The sequence below is a fragment of the Microcaecilia unicolor genome, chromosome 1 (assembly GCF_901765095.1).
Source record: "Microcaecilia unicolor chromosome 1, aMicUni1.1, whole genome shotgun sequence".
In the NCBI taxonomy this organism is placed as follows: Eukaryota; Metazoa; Chordata; class Amphibia; order Gymnophiona; family Siphonopidae; genus Microcaecilia; species Microcaecilia unicolor.
The window spans coordinates 124,754,410-124,770,014 of NC_044031.1; the positions used below are offsets into that span (position 1 = coordinate 124,754,410).

At 41.8% G+C, this 15,605-nt stretch overlaps 1 protein-coding gene across 2 annotated transcripts in view; it reads right to left on the reverse strand.

Moving 5' to 3' along the window:
- ITGA8 (integrin subunit alpha 8) overlaps positions 1 to 15,605 on the reverse strand; it is a 521,482-nt gene that overhangs the window by 487,611 nt on the left and 18,266 nt on the right. For both annotated transcript variants that reach the window (XR_003941853.1, XM_030199982.1), the window contains exon 3: positions 7,969 to 8,069. Coding sequence is in view for 1 of the 2 variants with exons in the window: in XM_030199982.1 (XP_030055842.1) it covers positions 7,969 to 8,069 (101 nt within the window). In the remaining variant the exon portion in view is untranslated. The remainder of the gene's footprint in view (positions 1 to 7,968; positions 8,070 to 15,605) is intronic.

The following is a 15,605-nucleotide window of genomic DNA, read 5'->3' on the forward strand; positions in this document are numbered from 1 at the left end:
TTTTGGCCTTCTTTTCCAGATAAGGGACAGCACTGAATTACAAATGTATTACAAATCTATCTATCTACAAATCTATCTATATTACAGTATCCAAAGAAAGCTGTGCTGAGCAGGGCAAAAGGTTACCCAATCAAAAAGCACATTAGAGCCAGGGCTTAATTTCTAGGGGAACATCAAGGAACACAGTTCTGCTACTTCCAGAGCAGCAAGGATATTCTGCTCCAGCCCCCTCCCTTCTAGACAGCCTCCAAGGAATAGCAGAGAAAGGGGTGAGCCTGATCAAAATCCTCTTCTGTTGTGTCTGCCCTTGGCCCACTCATCCCCTCCCCAGGCTCTGCAGTTCCACTTTTTTTTGTTCACAAATTAAGCTCTGCACATAGCACACATAAAAACTTTGAAGACTGAAGAATATTTCCAGTTAAAATGTTTTACCATTTTGTTCATTCATAAGGCAATACTACATTGAGTGCTAAAAGTTTAACATAGCTTTCAACACCATGTAATGGATGCAAAGATCAGTTAAAATGATCATTCTAAGGTTGAAAATAGCAGACAAATACAAGTAACATCAAAATATTCCCAATAAGAGGTAAAACCATTTATTTATATATGATCTTATCTGTTTTTTTTCCAGCACAAACACTTGAGAATAATAAATCCTCTGACCACAGTCCTTCCCGTAAGTGTAGTTTGCCTTTTTATTTTGGTGGAACAAAGGGTAAGGCAGATATATTAGGAGTAGGGGGATGAAGACCAACAGCATTTGCACTCACATCATTTTGAGGGAAGGTGCTGCCTTCCTCCATGCCCACCACAAATTATACTTATGGTCCCTTCAGGACTACAACTAAATTATTTTACCATATAAAATATTAGATCACTGACATAACTAGTAAAGTTTTCATTAGGATATCAAGATTTTTTTTCCATCCTCAGCTGCCTCCAAGTAAATCTGTTTTTAGGATCGTTTGCAGAAATACACATTTGTAACAAGTATAATATATCATTACATTACCTCCGTTTTCTCATATTCTGCACAAATAAATTATATGATCGCCAGATTCTATTGTTCTAAGCCTTCCCTTATGGCTAAAAATATCATTCTTTATGTCTGATGCTTTCACACAGCCTCTCAAAAACTATTTCATTCATATTTATTTATAGTGTGGTTTAACTGGAGAATGAGAATTCCGAGTTTGCACAGCCATCAAAGGACCCTGGTGACATCACAAACCATTGAAATAAAAGCCAAATGGTTCAATGCACCAGAACTTCTGGATGGAATTACAACACTTGGCAAGTCACATCTAGGTTATTAGATAGATAGATAGCTATACTGTATAAAAACAAAACTATACAAAGCATCAAGAAAGTAGGATATCAGTGATACAATAACAGCATAAGGATGGTTAATCATAATACAATTGTAATAGACAGTAGAAATAAAGAACAACTGAATATCAAGTAAAGTATACAGGGACCCTTTTACTAAAGGATTGGCATGCAGCAAAAGGCTTGCTGTGTGCCAATCCAAAACTACCGCCTGACTATCACAGTTCCCACACCCAGCAAGCACTATTTCTGACACTACAAATAAATTTCTATTTTTGTAGTGCCGTTGCTTATCCGGCGGTAATCGGATAGCGTGGGATCCCTTAATGCCACCTCAATGGGTGGTGGTAAATGCTCCCCCAAAAATGGCCTGCTGTGCACATCAAAAATATGCTCTGATGCTAGCGCAGGCCCCATTTCACCGCAGCTTAGTAAAAGGACCCCACACAGAATTAAAGACTGGGGCTAGGAGGAGCATTATAAACCAAAATTAACACCAGAACTAGTTAATTCGGGAGTTGGGAGTTCATTTTCTGTTAATAGAAATTTTTTAAAGAGGAAAGCTGCACAAACCTGTCAAAACTCGATCAATTTCAATAAAATTTGAGATGTATAACTCACACTGACCACCTCAACTAAATAACGCCACCACCACGCACAGGCACCATTTTGCTTTAAAGTAGTTACTATGGTTCAGTCAAGAGGATCTGGAGAAAGATTATGGTACTCATTGACTGGTGCAAGAATTTCCAGAAAAGAGGTGGAAGAGGGAAAGCATTGAATATGTTTTGAAGAAATTGTGAGAAATGAGCTCAACTGATCGCCAGTCAGGAAGTGACAGGGGCCAATCAGTTCACACTGAAAGAAACATCACATCACAACAGTTGAAGAAGTATATCATTTAGGTAAGGTGGACAGTGTGAGTGTAGGCTTATTGTAAATTTATTCAGGATGAAATTGGTCAAGTTTTGACATTTATGCAGAAAACAAGCTTTGTATAGATTTTTTTTAAACACTGTGTGTGTGTGGAGCAGGGGCGTATCTGCGTGGGGCCACAGGGGCCTGGGCCCCCGCAGATTTCGCCCTGGCCCCCCTCCCCGCCGTCAACCCTCCCCCGCTGCTTACTTTTGCTGGCGGGGTCCGACCCGCAATCTTCATATTTCGGCTTCCTCCGTGGCCATGTGCTTCCAGGAAGTAACGCTGCAGCGCTGATTCGTTGAATCTAGTTCGGCGTCTGACGTCCCAGCACGTCAGACGCCGAACTAGATTCAATGAATCAGCGCTGCAGCGTTACTTCCTGGAAGCACATGGCCACGGAGGAAGCCGAAATATGAAGATTGCGGGTCGGACCCCGCCAGCAAAAGTAAGCAGCGGGGGAGGGTTGACGGCGGGGAGGGGGTGGAGAGCGGCGGCGGCGGCGGCGGCGGGGGGGGGGGGGGAGGCAAAAATGTGCCCCCCCTCTCTGGCTCTGGCCCCCCCTACCGCCGGATTCCAGATACGCCCCTGGTGTGGAGTGTGTATGTTTGAGAGAGTGTATGTGTGAGAGAGAGAGAGAGAGAGACAGAGAGAGAGAGAGTGAATGTGCGAATGTGTGTGTGTGACAGAGAGAGAGAGAGTGAGACTGGGTGCGAGTGTGTCTGTGAGAGTGTGTGTGATTCTCCTCTCTCCCCTGCCCCCCCTCCAGCCACCCAGCAATTCTCCTCTCTTCCCTGCCTCCCCCTCCAACCACCCAGCGATTCTCCTCTCTCCCCTGCCCCCCCTCCAGTCACCCAGCGATTCTCCTCGCTCCCCTGATTATCTCCTTCGAAGTGGCTGCGTTATTGAAAGCCCTGCCCGTCTCTAGCCTTCCCTTCGAGTTCGTTCCCTCAGAGTCCTGCCCTTGTCGAAAGAGGAAATGAAGTCAGAAGGCGCGACTCTGAGGGAACGAACTCGAAGCGAAGGCTGGAGACGGGCAGGGCTTTCAATGACGCAGCCGCTTCGAGGGGAGTGAGGAGAATCGCTGGGTGGCTGGAGGGGGGGCAGGGGAGAGAGGAGAATCGCTGGGTGGCTCGGGAGAGACCTGTAAAGTGACGCATGCGCAGAAGGTCGGTCACAGCTCATTTATATAGTAGGATATATATATATATACACATACACACACACACACACACACACACACACACAGGGTAAGGCAAAAAAAAGGTAACCCTCTTCAGCAACCACTTGGAATTTCAACGTGAAATTTTACAGTGCTATTTGTTGTTACTCTCTACGTTTATGTGGTAAGTGGAATGAGATTATCTTTAAACATGGCAAAGTTACAGACTTTTGAGCATGACCACCCAGCAATTTTCATGCATTCAAAAATGTTTGCACTGTAAAACTACCATTATTTGAAAAAAAAAAAATGGGGTACTAGTTTACTGACAGTGATATAGAATTTTGTCTGGGGAGCAATGTTGGAGGCCTACCATAAGCTTCACCCAAAGCTGCAAACAATTGCCAAATTCAAGGAAGTGCTGCAGATTATCTGGGACAACCTGCCACAGGGATCAATCGTCAAGGCTGTTAAGAACTTCCCAAAAGGACTGAAGGCCTGTGTTAAATCTGTACACAACCTTCACCCTCACTGACAGCTGATGTTTTCTCTGGACAGACAATCTTGTTGGAGGCTAATGGCCACCCTCATACATTATTAACTATGGGGGTCTTTTACGTAGGCACGCTGGTATTTTTAGTGCGCGTTAAAAAATAGGCACGCGCTAAACATGCCAATGTATTCCTATGAAGTCAGCAAACGGCACTCTTCTAATTTTAAATAGTGAAGGGAGCATTCAGTTACTCTTTCTAGGTACGCTCAACTTCTCTGCTAGTTTATCTTTAATATACACAGGTCTATATGATCAGACAGTCAAAATAGGATCATCAGATCAACGTATCCACCTCCTAATTGGCCCATATATTTCTTCATGAGCCAAGCATACTTATAGAGGCAATACCGTAATCCTCATTAATCCCATCCATATTTTTTATATATTTAATCTTTTTTTATTTATAATTTTAATCCATTAACTGCCTTCATAAGCATTTCCAAACTTCTTCTTAATCACAATTCATTCTATTCCGTATACATCAAACTTGTTCAAGAGGTAATACTTAGCTTATCAGCTTCCTCAGCTTTTTCAGCTATATTCCATAATATGCGGTGGAGACTAAAAATCACCACAGATCCATGTTTCGCTATATACTGTTTCAAGGTAGTCTCCCACAATAGTTTAGGCAACCGGCTTCTATGGGCATCTTTAATGTTTAGCATGCAACTATTTTTAACGCGTACTAAAAACGCCAGTGCACCTACTTAAAAGACCCTCTTTATCATTTGAATGATGTTATTTTACTGTATTTTAGCTTGAACACTCTTAACGCTCAAAAATTGCTTGGTAGTAACACTAAAATGTCAGTAACATCTACATAGTGTAAGATAATTAAGGGCCTCTTTTATCAAGTCACGCTAATGGCCCCCAGTGCAGTAATACTGACAAAGCTCATTCACTTTGAATGAGCTCCATTGGCATTGAAGCGTGGAAACTGCTAGCACAGCTTGATAAAAGAGGCCCTAAATGTTGTTTAATAGTAACATGTACGTATGATGACTAAGGGGCCCTTTTACTAAGTCATGGCAAAAAGTGATCTGCAGCAGTGTAAGCGCGTCTTTTAGGTGCGCGTCAGACTAGTTTTTACCATGTCCTGGAAAAAGGGCCTTTTTTAAGGGGATGGAAAATGGACATGTGGCAAAATAAAAACCAGCACACATCCATTTTCGGCCTCAGACCTTAACACCACCCACTGACTAAGCGGTAAGGTCTCATGCACTTCCCGGGCGACACGCATGCAATGCACACCCACTGCCGTGTACTGCCGGGTAAGCGCCACGTGGTAGAAAATAGAAAATAATTTCTACCGCATGTTTTTGGCGCACGCCAAATTCAGAATTACTGCCTGGGGCACACAGTAGCCGGGCGGTAATGCTGATTTGGCACCCCCCCCCCCCCCGGATGCTCGTAGGCCCTTACAAAGCCTTTGTAAAAGAGCCCTTAGACAAGTTCGCAAAATTTTGTGTTGAAAGTCAAAGCGGTTATTGAAAAATGGCAAAAAACTCTGGGGAGTTACTTTTTATGCTTCACCCTGTACAAATATCATAGTTAATTTGCTTCTGTAAGGCACATTTTCTTCCACTACACATGTAGATAAATTTAAAAGCTAATCAGACTGGGCACTGGGGCACCACCCTGCTCCTCTTCCACTTTCCTGTTCTCAAACAGGTCATATTGAAATGTTTAAAAATGTGAAGAGAGGAAATAAATGGCATACAGCAAAGGCTTGAGAATCAGGGAAGCCAGGGTTCAAATCTGGCTTCTGTCACCGACACTCCTTATGACCTTGTGGGTAAGTCACTTTATCTCCCCTTTGCTTCAGGTACTCCCTTAAATTGCAAGCTCTTTGGGAGGAATTTATTTCACCTGAATATTTATCACCACTGTACTGCACAGTGTACATCCAATTGCAATATAAACATGATATATATCATTGTTATTTGGCTGCTAGACAAACTTTTACTACAATATATTGAAGACAAAAGCACAATGAATTCAATTCTAGGCACCAAAAAATGTGCACTAAGTGCTATTTTATAAACAGCACTCAAAGTTGGGTGCCAATTACAGATCAGCATTTAAGGCCTTATTCAATAAAGTTTATGCTCCTATATTTATGCTCTTAACATTTGCACTCCTAAATTTATGAGCATAATTTATGCTCCTAAATGTATGTAGGAACAGAGATTTTGTTCATAATTTAGGAGCATAAATTTAGGAGTGTAAATTTTAAAAGGATAAATATAGGAGAATAAACATTGTAGAATAAGGCCCTTAGTACTTGGATCTGCATCCAATTTTGGGCATGAGGATTTACACCAACTGAACTGTGACGTAAAGCCCTGTGCCTAAATTAGGCGTGGATCCTCTAAATTCTATCATTGTGCGCAAATCCTAGAAATGCCCTGACTTGTCCATGCCCCTCCTATAGCCACACCCCTCTTCGAATCCACGCAGAAAAAATTATGCACACATCTTTATAGAATAGCAACTATAAAGATGCATGCTTAAATTCCTATTATTGCCAATTGGCACCAGTAATTGATTAATGCCCAATTATCAGAGCTAATTGGCTCATTAAGCAAATAAATTGCACGCACAGTTTGAGCCTGTGCCCAAATTTATGCATGTAATTTTGAGTGCAATATTATAGAGGGCTCCTTTCACAAAGCCGTGCTATCAACTCCAGCTTTACAAATGCGACAAAACCCTTAGGAATTGAATGGGCTTTGTTGCATTTGCTATGCCAGAATTGTTAGTGCGGATTTGTAAAAGGAGCCCAGAATTAGGGGGAAGATCTGTAATATACTATGAACAAAAAAACTTTGGCGTACAACTTCCAGCAGCATTCGGAAATTAGTTCTGCATCAAGGAGGCAGGGCTGCTGAGAGACTGAACTGGGCCCACAATCATCGCTGCTGGGCCCCCCCCCCCCCCCAGATCGCTGCCAAAATACCCGTTGGCTGGCGGGGAACCTGAGGCCCCGCCAACAGAAGACGTCTTCCTCCAGCGCTGCTCTTCTGCTGATTGGCTGCCCCTGCATCTGCTTTTTCCTCATGACATGCTCGGTTTCAAAACCGAGCATGCACCCTGAGAGGAAAAGCCGCTGCTCAGCTGGGCAGAAGAGCAGCGCTGGAGTTGCTCCTCTGGGTCCTCCCCAACCGTCAAGGGGAGCCTGGCCGCCGCACCTGAGTTTTCTCCCTCCTGCTCCTGTTGAGATGCGATCACTTGGGTCCCAGCAGAAGCAGGGGAGAGAGAGACCCCGGCACTGGGCCCCCCTTGAAGGCCCAGGCCCGAGGAATTTTTCTCCTCCTGCCCCCCCCCCCCCCTTGGCAGCCCTGCAGGGAGGAAGTCAGCATATAACACCTCTTCTGTCTAGTGCAGTACTTCTCAACCCAGTCCTTGGGGCACACCTGGTTTTCAGGATACCCACAATGAATATGCTTGAGATACATTTTGCATGCACTACCTCCAATGAATAAAAATCTATCTCATGCATATTCATTGTGGATATCCTGAAAACCTGATTAGCTAGGTGTGCCCTAAGGATGGGGTTGAAAACCCCTGTTCTATTGGGAAGGGGGAGGCCTAGAGTAGAAGAAAAAATGGTGGGGTCCCATGGAGAGAAAGGTACTCAAGTTTGGGGTCGGAGTCAGGTGGAGGGGGGAGTTTGAAAAATATTCAGGGATTGGGAGGGAAAGCTAGCTAGTGAAAATATAATTTTATATGTTCTAGCCAGCTAGGCTGTGGCTAAAAAACATCTCAAATCTAAACTAGAACATATGTGGCTAAGTTAAAGGCTGCCTGCCCTGCTGCAAATTACCCCATTGTGACTTCCATAAGGTCATACAGATGATCACCAATAGAAAAGATTTCAGCTGGTACCTCAGGACTTGCCCCGACTTGTAGTTCAGTGAAATAAACACCAAAAGTTATTGTAGCATGTTATTATATTTAATTTTATAATGTTATGGTAAACAGATATACAAAGTCTGAAACTTACCACAACCTTTCCTTTATGAGCTTTAACTGTTGCCCCAAACCACTGATTTGACTTAAACTCAATAGGTTCCCTCGTGCCATTGATTTTGATTTTTCTGTTGTCTGAAAAAGGAAGGCAATCAGTTGTATTTCTTTTAAAACACTGCAAAAAATACTGTTTAATTTACAGAAGCCAAACTACAGCACACTAGTAAATCAGATATTCTACTGCACCACGTCTTACTCAATGATTTGTTTTTCACAGGCACAGATCTCCAGATTCTATATATGGCACCTGAAAATCCATATAGAAATTGAAGAATAATCTATAACAATGAGCATAACTTAATTGGTTAACTAGCTAATCAGAATTGTTAACTGGATGTTAACAAGCAATTATCAGCACTAATTGGCATTAATAATATTTACACGCACAACTCGCTAAGGGCCCTGTTTACTAAGCCGTGCTGGATATCTCTATTGTTAGCACATGCTAAAAGGTTTGTGTGCCTACAGCATGGCTTAGTAAACAGGGCCCTAAGTGTATTCTATAACGTGATGCACCTAAATTCTAAGCAGCATAGGGTTGTGGCTATAGGCAGGGCATAGGTGTTTCTGAAATCTATGTGCATTATTATAGAATACACCCAATCTGCATCTAATTTAGTGCATCAGGATTTACACCAAGTAAATCATGGCCTAAATGGATGCAACCAAATTTGGTCACATTGCGAGCTGCTTGTGTATTCTATATACCACATGGAAATTTAAGTCTATTCTATAAAATTTAGGCATACTTTAGAGAATATGCCTAGGTGTAATATTTTTCCACATGGATTTTTCAGGCGCCATATATAGAATCTAGCCCAGAATGGGGAAAACAAGCGTATTTGGGGAAGGCCCTAATGGGCATGCTTACTAAACACTAGTGTGCACTATTACGCCCATAAGAATATTGCAACATAGGAATGGCAGTAGTTAGCATGTACTAATTTGCATTACTGTGCACTGACATTTATTAAACATGCCTCTTATGTCTATCTATAAATATTTCATTATTATTGATTCTAGACAGAACTCAGCAGCAAACAACACTCATCTAAATTTCCCATGGAAAATTAATAAGTCTCTGCAAAGCATTAGCAGCAGAATTCCTTGCATTATGGAATATTTTTTTTAATGTTGCTGCATCGCAGATCTGAACACGCCTTTCCTCTACAGGATTACAAATAAAAATTTGGGAAACTTAGGGATCCTTTTACTAAGCTGTTGTAAGCACCAATGCATGCTTACTGCGGGTTAAAATGCACTACCATGGAGCAAGCTCTGGTGTCCCACAGCAATGTCGGGATTAGTGAACACTACACACATGTTAAAAAAAAATTGGGGGGGGAGGGGTTTTTTTGTGTTTACTTTTGTATTCTCTGTATGACAAAACCTTTAATAAAAATATAATAAAAAAAAAATTGGTCCACTTGACACTGAAAAAAAAAATTACTTTTAGCACTGGAGGTGTGTTTGGGGGCAGAGAGTGGATGCCATTATGCTAATTGGTTAGCACATGGGCATTGCCATGAACTAACTGATTAGCACATGAGCCCTTACCAACTACAAAATAGGTGGCGGTAAAAGCTCACGAGCTAATGGCCATGCAATAATAGAGAAATTAGCGAGTGGCCATTATTGGAAAAATAGAAAAACCTGCCTTTTACCAGCAGCACTAAAAGTGGCCTCAGCATGTGAGAAAGACCCAAAATAGAAATGCCATTTTGGAAGCAGTTGGTTCCTATTCTGCTAGTAACCCCTGAAGAAGCTTGTATTGTAAAACCTGGATCCAAATCGGGGTTATTGGAGATTATAAGGCACTGAGTCTATTGCATCGCAGGTGATATACAGCCTGAATACATCAGATAAGTGTTCTCTTTTTTTATTTATAAGCGCTTATTGGGGGAAAGAACTCTTTACTCATTTGAACATTATGAACACTTTTGGACTGATATGGACTGACATTAAATTATGAGGAAGTGCGGTGATAGACCACAGTGACTTTAAGATGTAAGAGTTTGTTCACTAATAGGTCACAAGGGTTTTCTGAGCACATTCATCTTTTATTAAAAAAAAATGTATGTATAAAACATTTTTTTTATCCTTGCACAAGCGGCAATCTTGGGAAATTGGGAAATATAAAGAATATGAATGAGATAAGATTTGCATGCAATGGAGCATGCAGGCAAATCTTAACTCATGCATAGCGAGGGTGACAAATGATTGAACAGCAGATGATGTTCTATGTATTGTAGCTTTATTTCAACATCCAAGACTCGACACCAGTTGTGTTTCGGCCAAAAGGGGCCTTCCTCAGGAGTCTTCTATTGGATGTATGGAATTCTTAGCTAGCCTCTGCAAAAATACATATGATGTCTAATACCTTGCTGTTCACATCACACAGAGAAATCATGAATGATTGAACACTCCGAAGACCATATTTGACTTGTTTGAGTTACTGCAAGGGTTGCTGTTCTTCTGTTTCTTTGCCGTATTCATTAGGGATATCATGAAAACCTGACTCGTTTGTTGCCTCTGGAGACTGGACTTGTGTATGCCTGCTGAACAGCACATGGAGAGCAATGTTCAATCTATTCCATTGGGTAAAATAGTGTTTTACCTTTGGAAAAGGACTACTTGAAAAATACCTACCCAATCTGCAGGAAAGACTACACGCATAATTTTACCTTGTTTTAGTAAAGACACTCCCAGGAAACTAAGGGGTCCTTTTATTAAGCTGTGGCAAAAAGTGGCCTTAGTGTGCCTTTGTGTGGGTTTTTACCATGCACTGAGGCCATTTTTCTGCAGCCGTACAATGGTCGACTTTCTATTTGTTGTATCAATGGTCATGCGCTAATGTTGCCATTAACATGCAGCCATTAAAAAAATGATCTCATGAGAACTTACCACTATCCATTTTGTACACAGTAAGGGCTCATACATTATTGCTGCACTAATGTGATAGCCCGACACGCCCCCTCAAGAGAAAAAAATAAAACATAATTTTTAGCGCCTGGATTAGCATGTGCTAATTTGACACATCGCAGTACACTTGAATGTGTCCTGAAGTATGCCATTTTAAGCTGCATTAGGCATGCAGTAACACCTAATGCAGCTGAGTAAAAGGGCCCTTAAATTAGGCTAGGGATTAAAACAACATACCTGCTTTTGTATTTTCAAAATTATACACATTGTTTTGGTTAGCAAAGGTACATACAAAAAAAAACAAGGTGAACTATCTTTGGGTACTAATTGGGCAATTTTCAGAAGTGAAAGTAAGCATGTTATCTTCACTTTAAAAACTGTAGCAAAGTCCACAAGTAAAAAGTACCTATGAAATATGAAAACTGCCGCTTGATAAAAATAAATGAAGAGAATACTTTGTGATAATTTTATATTCATTTTGCATGCTTTTATTTCCTATGACAAACCACATGAAATCTATTCTGGTATGGTAAATACAAATGTTTTCAACATGTATTATTCAGCGATTATCACTTCATACAGCAGAGGATCAATGTACCTAAAGTGAATTACATGTGTACACATACAACCACTGGAGACAGATCTTTAATGTTACTTGTACACTCTGCAGATGTCAGCATAAAGAGGAACCATCTGGGTAAAAGCTCAGTCCAATTATGATGCATCTCAGGTTTTAATAAAAAGCAGACATCCCAGTTCTTTCACCCTTAGCTCCCTGAAGTAAACCGATTTCCCACATGTTCCAAAACAAAGTTATGTTGCATTCTCACTAGTCACTACTAATGAACTTCCAGACATTCACAAACAGAAAACCTGTTACTGTGGTACATGCCTTTATGTATGTGTAATTTCTGACTTTACTTCTGAGAAATATGGAGACATACTATAACAACCTTTACCTATATTTAAGGCAGAACAAATGGACAAAATTGTAGGGCTTAATAACAAGTGAAAACAATCATCAATTTGATACATTTCTTCTTTGGATATATTAAAAATAAGTCATGCATAGAAGGTGAATAGCAAAGAAAAACTTAGGAGCCCAAAGCAGTCACTGTTTTATTATTATTTTATTTTTAATGCCAGTAGCTGCAAGTTTTTTAATACCTGGAAATTCCATTCTGGTTCATACACTGATATCACCGCTGAATATCTGGGTATAAAGGGGGGAATTCATCAAGGTGCAGTAAAAGTTCACCTTTTATCAGACTTTGATTTTCCACCAGATTCAGCAACCTGTAAGATCCTGGTAGCGTTACTGAATCTGGTGTTAATGAATAATGCTGCTTCAAGTGACCTTGCAAGCAGCATTATTCTATGTGACTGGAAGCATTGAGCCGCAAAGCCACATCCAATACTCCCGGGACACAATAGCAGGGTCCCCCCCCCCCCCCCGTCACGGCTGCCGGGCCCTCCCCTATGGGTTAAGGCCCCCTGACTCAAGCTACACCTACTCCTCACAAGATCAAGCAACCCACTCCCATTCCCCCACATTAAAAGGTAGTCCTTGCCTCCTCAAAGGGTTACCTCAACATCATTGGTGGTCCAGTGGGGCTCTCTGGAGGTCTTCGGGCAAATGTGATGCCCAGTTACTCCTGCCCAGTTCAGTACGACATCCAAAATGGTGACTACCACTAGAGGGCCATATTTCCATATAAAGAAATGCTTCTTTATATGGCAATATGACACCTAGAGGTATTCACGCGAGACTACCGCTAGAGGCACAATTTTGGATGTGACACCAGACATCACTCCTGCTTGAAGACTCCAACTGATGTTGAGGTAGCCCTTTGAAGGGGCAAGGTTTACCTTTAAGGTGGGAGGAGGGGAGTGGGGACTTGATCTTATGGGAGGTGGGCGAGGCTTTGGTCAGGGGGGAGCCTTAAACCGGGGAGGGGCCCAGAAGTCAAGTTAATAGCTATGGTGCACCTGACAGAAATTGACTCCTTAAATCTAATCTATTAGGATTGGCTCTATAGGTACACACTTCTTCTCTGTGGGTCGCTTGGTGGGGGTTTGTAGTTATTCCAACCTTAGACAACAAAGGACAGCCTTCCCTCTCAAGGCTTCTCTGTTTATTTACTACTAAAACCCTGTCCCAGGTCCTCCTAGTCACTCTCCCAGTGACTCTCTGCCTGGGGCTCACTCTATCTCCTCTCTGATCCAGAGTTACATTTGCATAACCAAAAGTAGTCTGGAAATGCAGGGAATTACCCTGCCAGAGATAGACACTAAGGGGACAATTTTAGAAGCATTTCCATGTATAAACAGAAACATTTACACTAGGAGTGGCCTAGTGGTTAGGGTGGTGGACTTTGGTCCTGGGGAACTGAGGAACTGAGTTTTCAGGGCCGGTCTTAGCAAGTGCGGGGCCCTGTGCAGACCAATTTGGTGGGGCCCCATACTAGCCCCGCCCCCACCCTAGCTCCGCCCAACCCTACCTCCACCCCATTGAAAGGATTATTCCATTTTTATAAATTTTTTTTATTTATGAAATTTCAAGTAAAGACAAATGAAGCTAAACTTGTACAAAAAAACTGATTGAAATAATAAGCACAATGCTATCATCATGAAACCTCCCCTCCCCAGAAATTATTCAGTTCAAGTCCACTACAATTAGTAGTTCCAATTCTCACAACAAAGGAGAAAATAAGGAAAAATATTAAGAAAAGATCCAGCACAGTGCTACAGTGTACAAGGTATGCTAGGAATGCTTTATCTGCCTATGGTTGGAGAGAGGTTGAGTGACTCGATGCGGTCCCGGTCCAGGTCACAGCGGAGGCACGAGGCAGAATTGAGGCACACTGAGTGGGGCCCCCTTAGGCGCGGGGCCCTATGCGGCCGCCTTGGTCGCCTCTGCCTAAGACCGGCCCTGTGAGTTTGATTCCCACTTCAGGCACAGGTGGCTCCTTGTGACTCTGGGCAAGTCACTTAACCCTCCATTGCCCCAGGTACAAATAAGTACCTGTATACAATATGTAAGCCGCATTGAGCCTGCCATGAGTGGGAAAGCGCGGTGTACAAATGTAACAAAAATAAAAAATACACATGTAAATGAGAATTTTAGAAAGTCACTATTTACACATGGAGATCCCCAGAATGCATAGATTTCAAGATGGTGTGCTATGGCCACGGTTCAGGAGAACTGAAAATGTATATAGTATGAGGCGCATTTTCGAAAGAACATAAGAACATAATAGCCATACTGGGTCAGACCAATGGTCCATCTAGCCCAGAATCCTGCTTTCAAAAGTGGCCAATCCAGGTCACAAATACCTGGCAGAAACCTAGTTAGTAGCAGCATTCTATACTACCAATCCCTGGACAAACAGTGGCCTCACCCATGTCCATCTCAATAACAGACTATGGACTTTTCCTCCAAGAACATGTCGAAACCTTTTTTAAAACCCAGATATGCTAACCACTGTTACCACATCCTCCAGCAGTGAGTTCCAGAGCTTAGCTATTCAAAGTATTTCTTCTTTTAAAAGTATTTCCATGTAATTTCGTTGAATGTCTTTGTATTTTTTGAAAGAATGAAAATTGATTCACTTCTACCTGTTCGACACCACTCTGGTTTTTATAGACTACGATCATATCCCCCCTCAGCCATCTCTTTTCCAAGCTGAAGAGCCCTAACCTCTTGAGTCTTTCATCATATGGGAGGAGTTCCATCCCCTTTATCATTTTGGTCACTCTTCTTTGAACCCTTTCTAATTCCGTTATATCTTTTTTGAGATATGGCGAACAGAACTGAATACAATACTCAAGGTAAGGTTGCACCATGGAGCAATACAGAGGCATTATAATATTCTTTGGTCTTATTATGCATTCCTTTTTTAATAATTCTTAGCATCCCGTTTGCTTTTTTGGCCACTGAGGCACAGTGGGCAGAAGATTTGAGCATATTGTCTACGATAACATCTAGATCTTTTTCTTGCGTGCTGACTCCTAAGGCGGCCCCTAGCGTCAGGTAACTATGATTCAGATTATTCTTCCCAATGTGCATCACTTTGCATTTGTCCATATTAAATTTCATCTGCCATTTGGATCTCAGTGTTCCAGTTTCCTAAGGTCTTCCTTCAATTTTTCACAATCTGCATGTGTTTAGACAGCCTTGAATAGTTTTGTGTCATCTGCAAATTTAATCACCTCATTCGTTGTACTATTTTCTAGATCATTTATAAATATGTTAAATAGCACCGATCTAAGTACAGATCCCTGTGGCACTCAACTATTCACCCTCCTCCATTGAGAAAAATGGCCATTTAAACCTATCCTCTGTTTTCTGTCCAATAACTAATTCCTAATCCACAGAAGGACATTGCCTCCCATTCCCTGACTTTTTAATTTTCTCAGGAGTCTCTCATGAGGAACCTTTGTCAAAAGCTTGCTGAAAATCTAGATACATCAACCAGTTCACCTTTAGCCACATGTTTATTTATGCCTTCAAAGAAATGAAGCAAATTAGTGAGGCAAGACTTCCCTTGTCTGAATCCATGCTGACTCTGTCCCAGAAAAGGGATATCCTGCTCATAACATTCAAAATAAAAATCCATCTCGTAGCCACTTTTGAACAGGAGGTACATTGGGATTTCCTGTTCAAACATACATGAGAAGGACGTTATT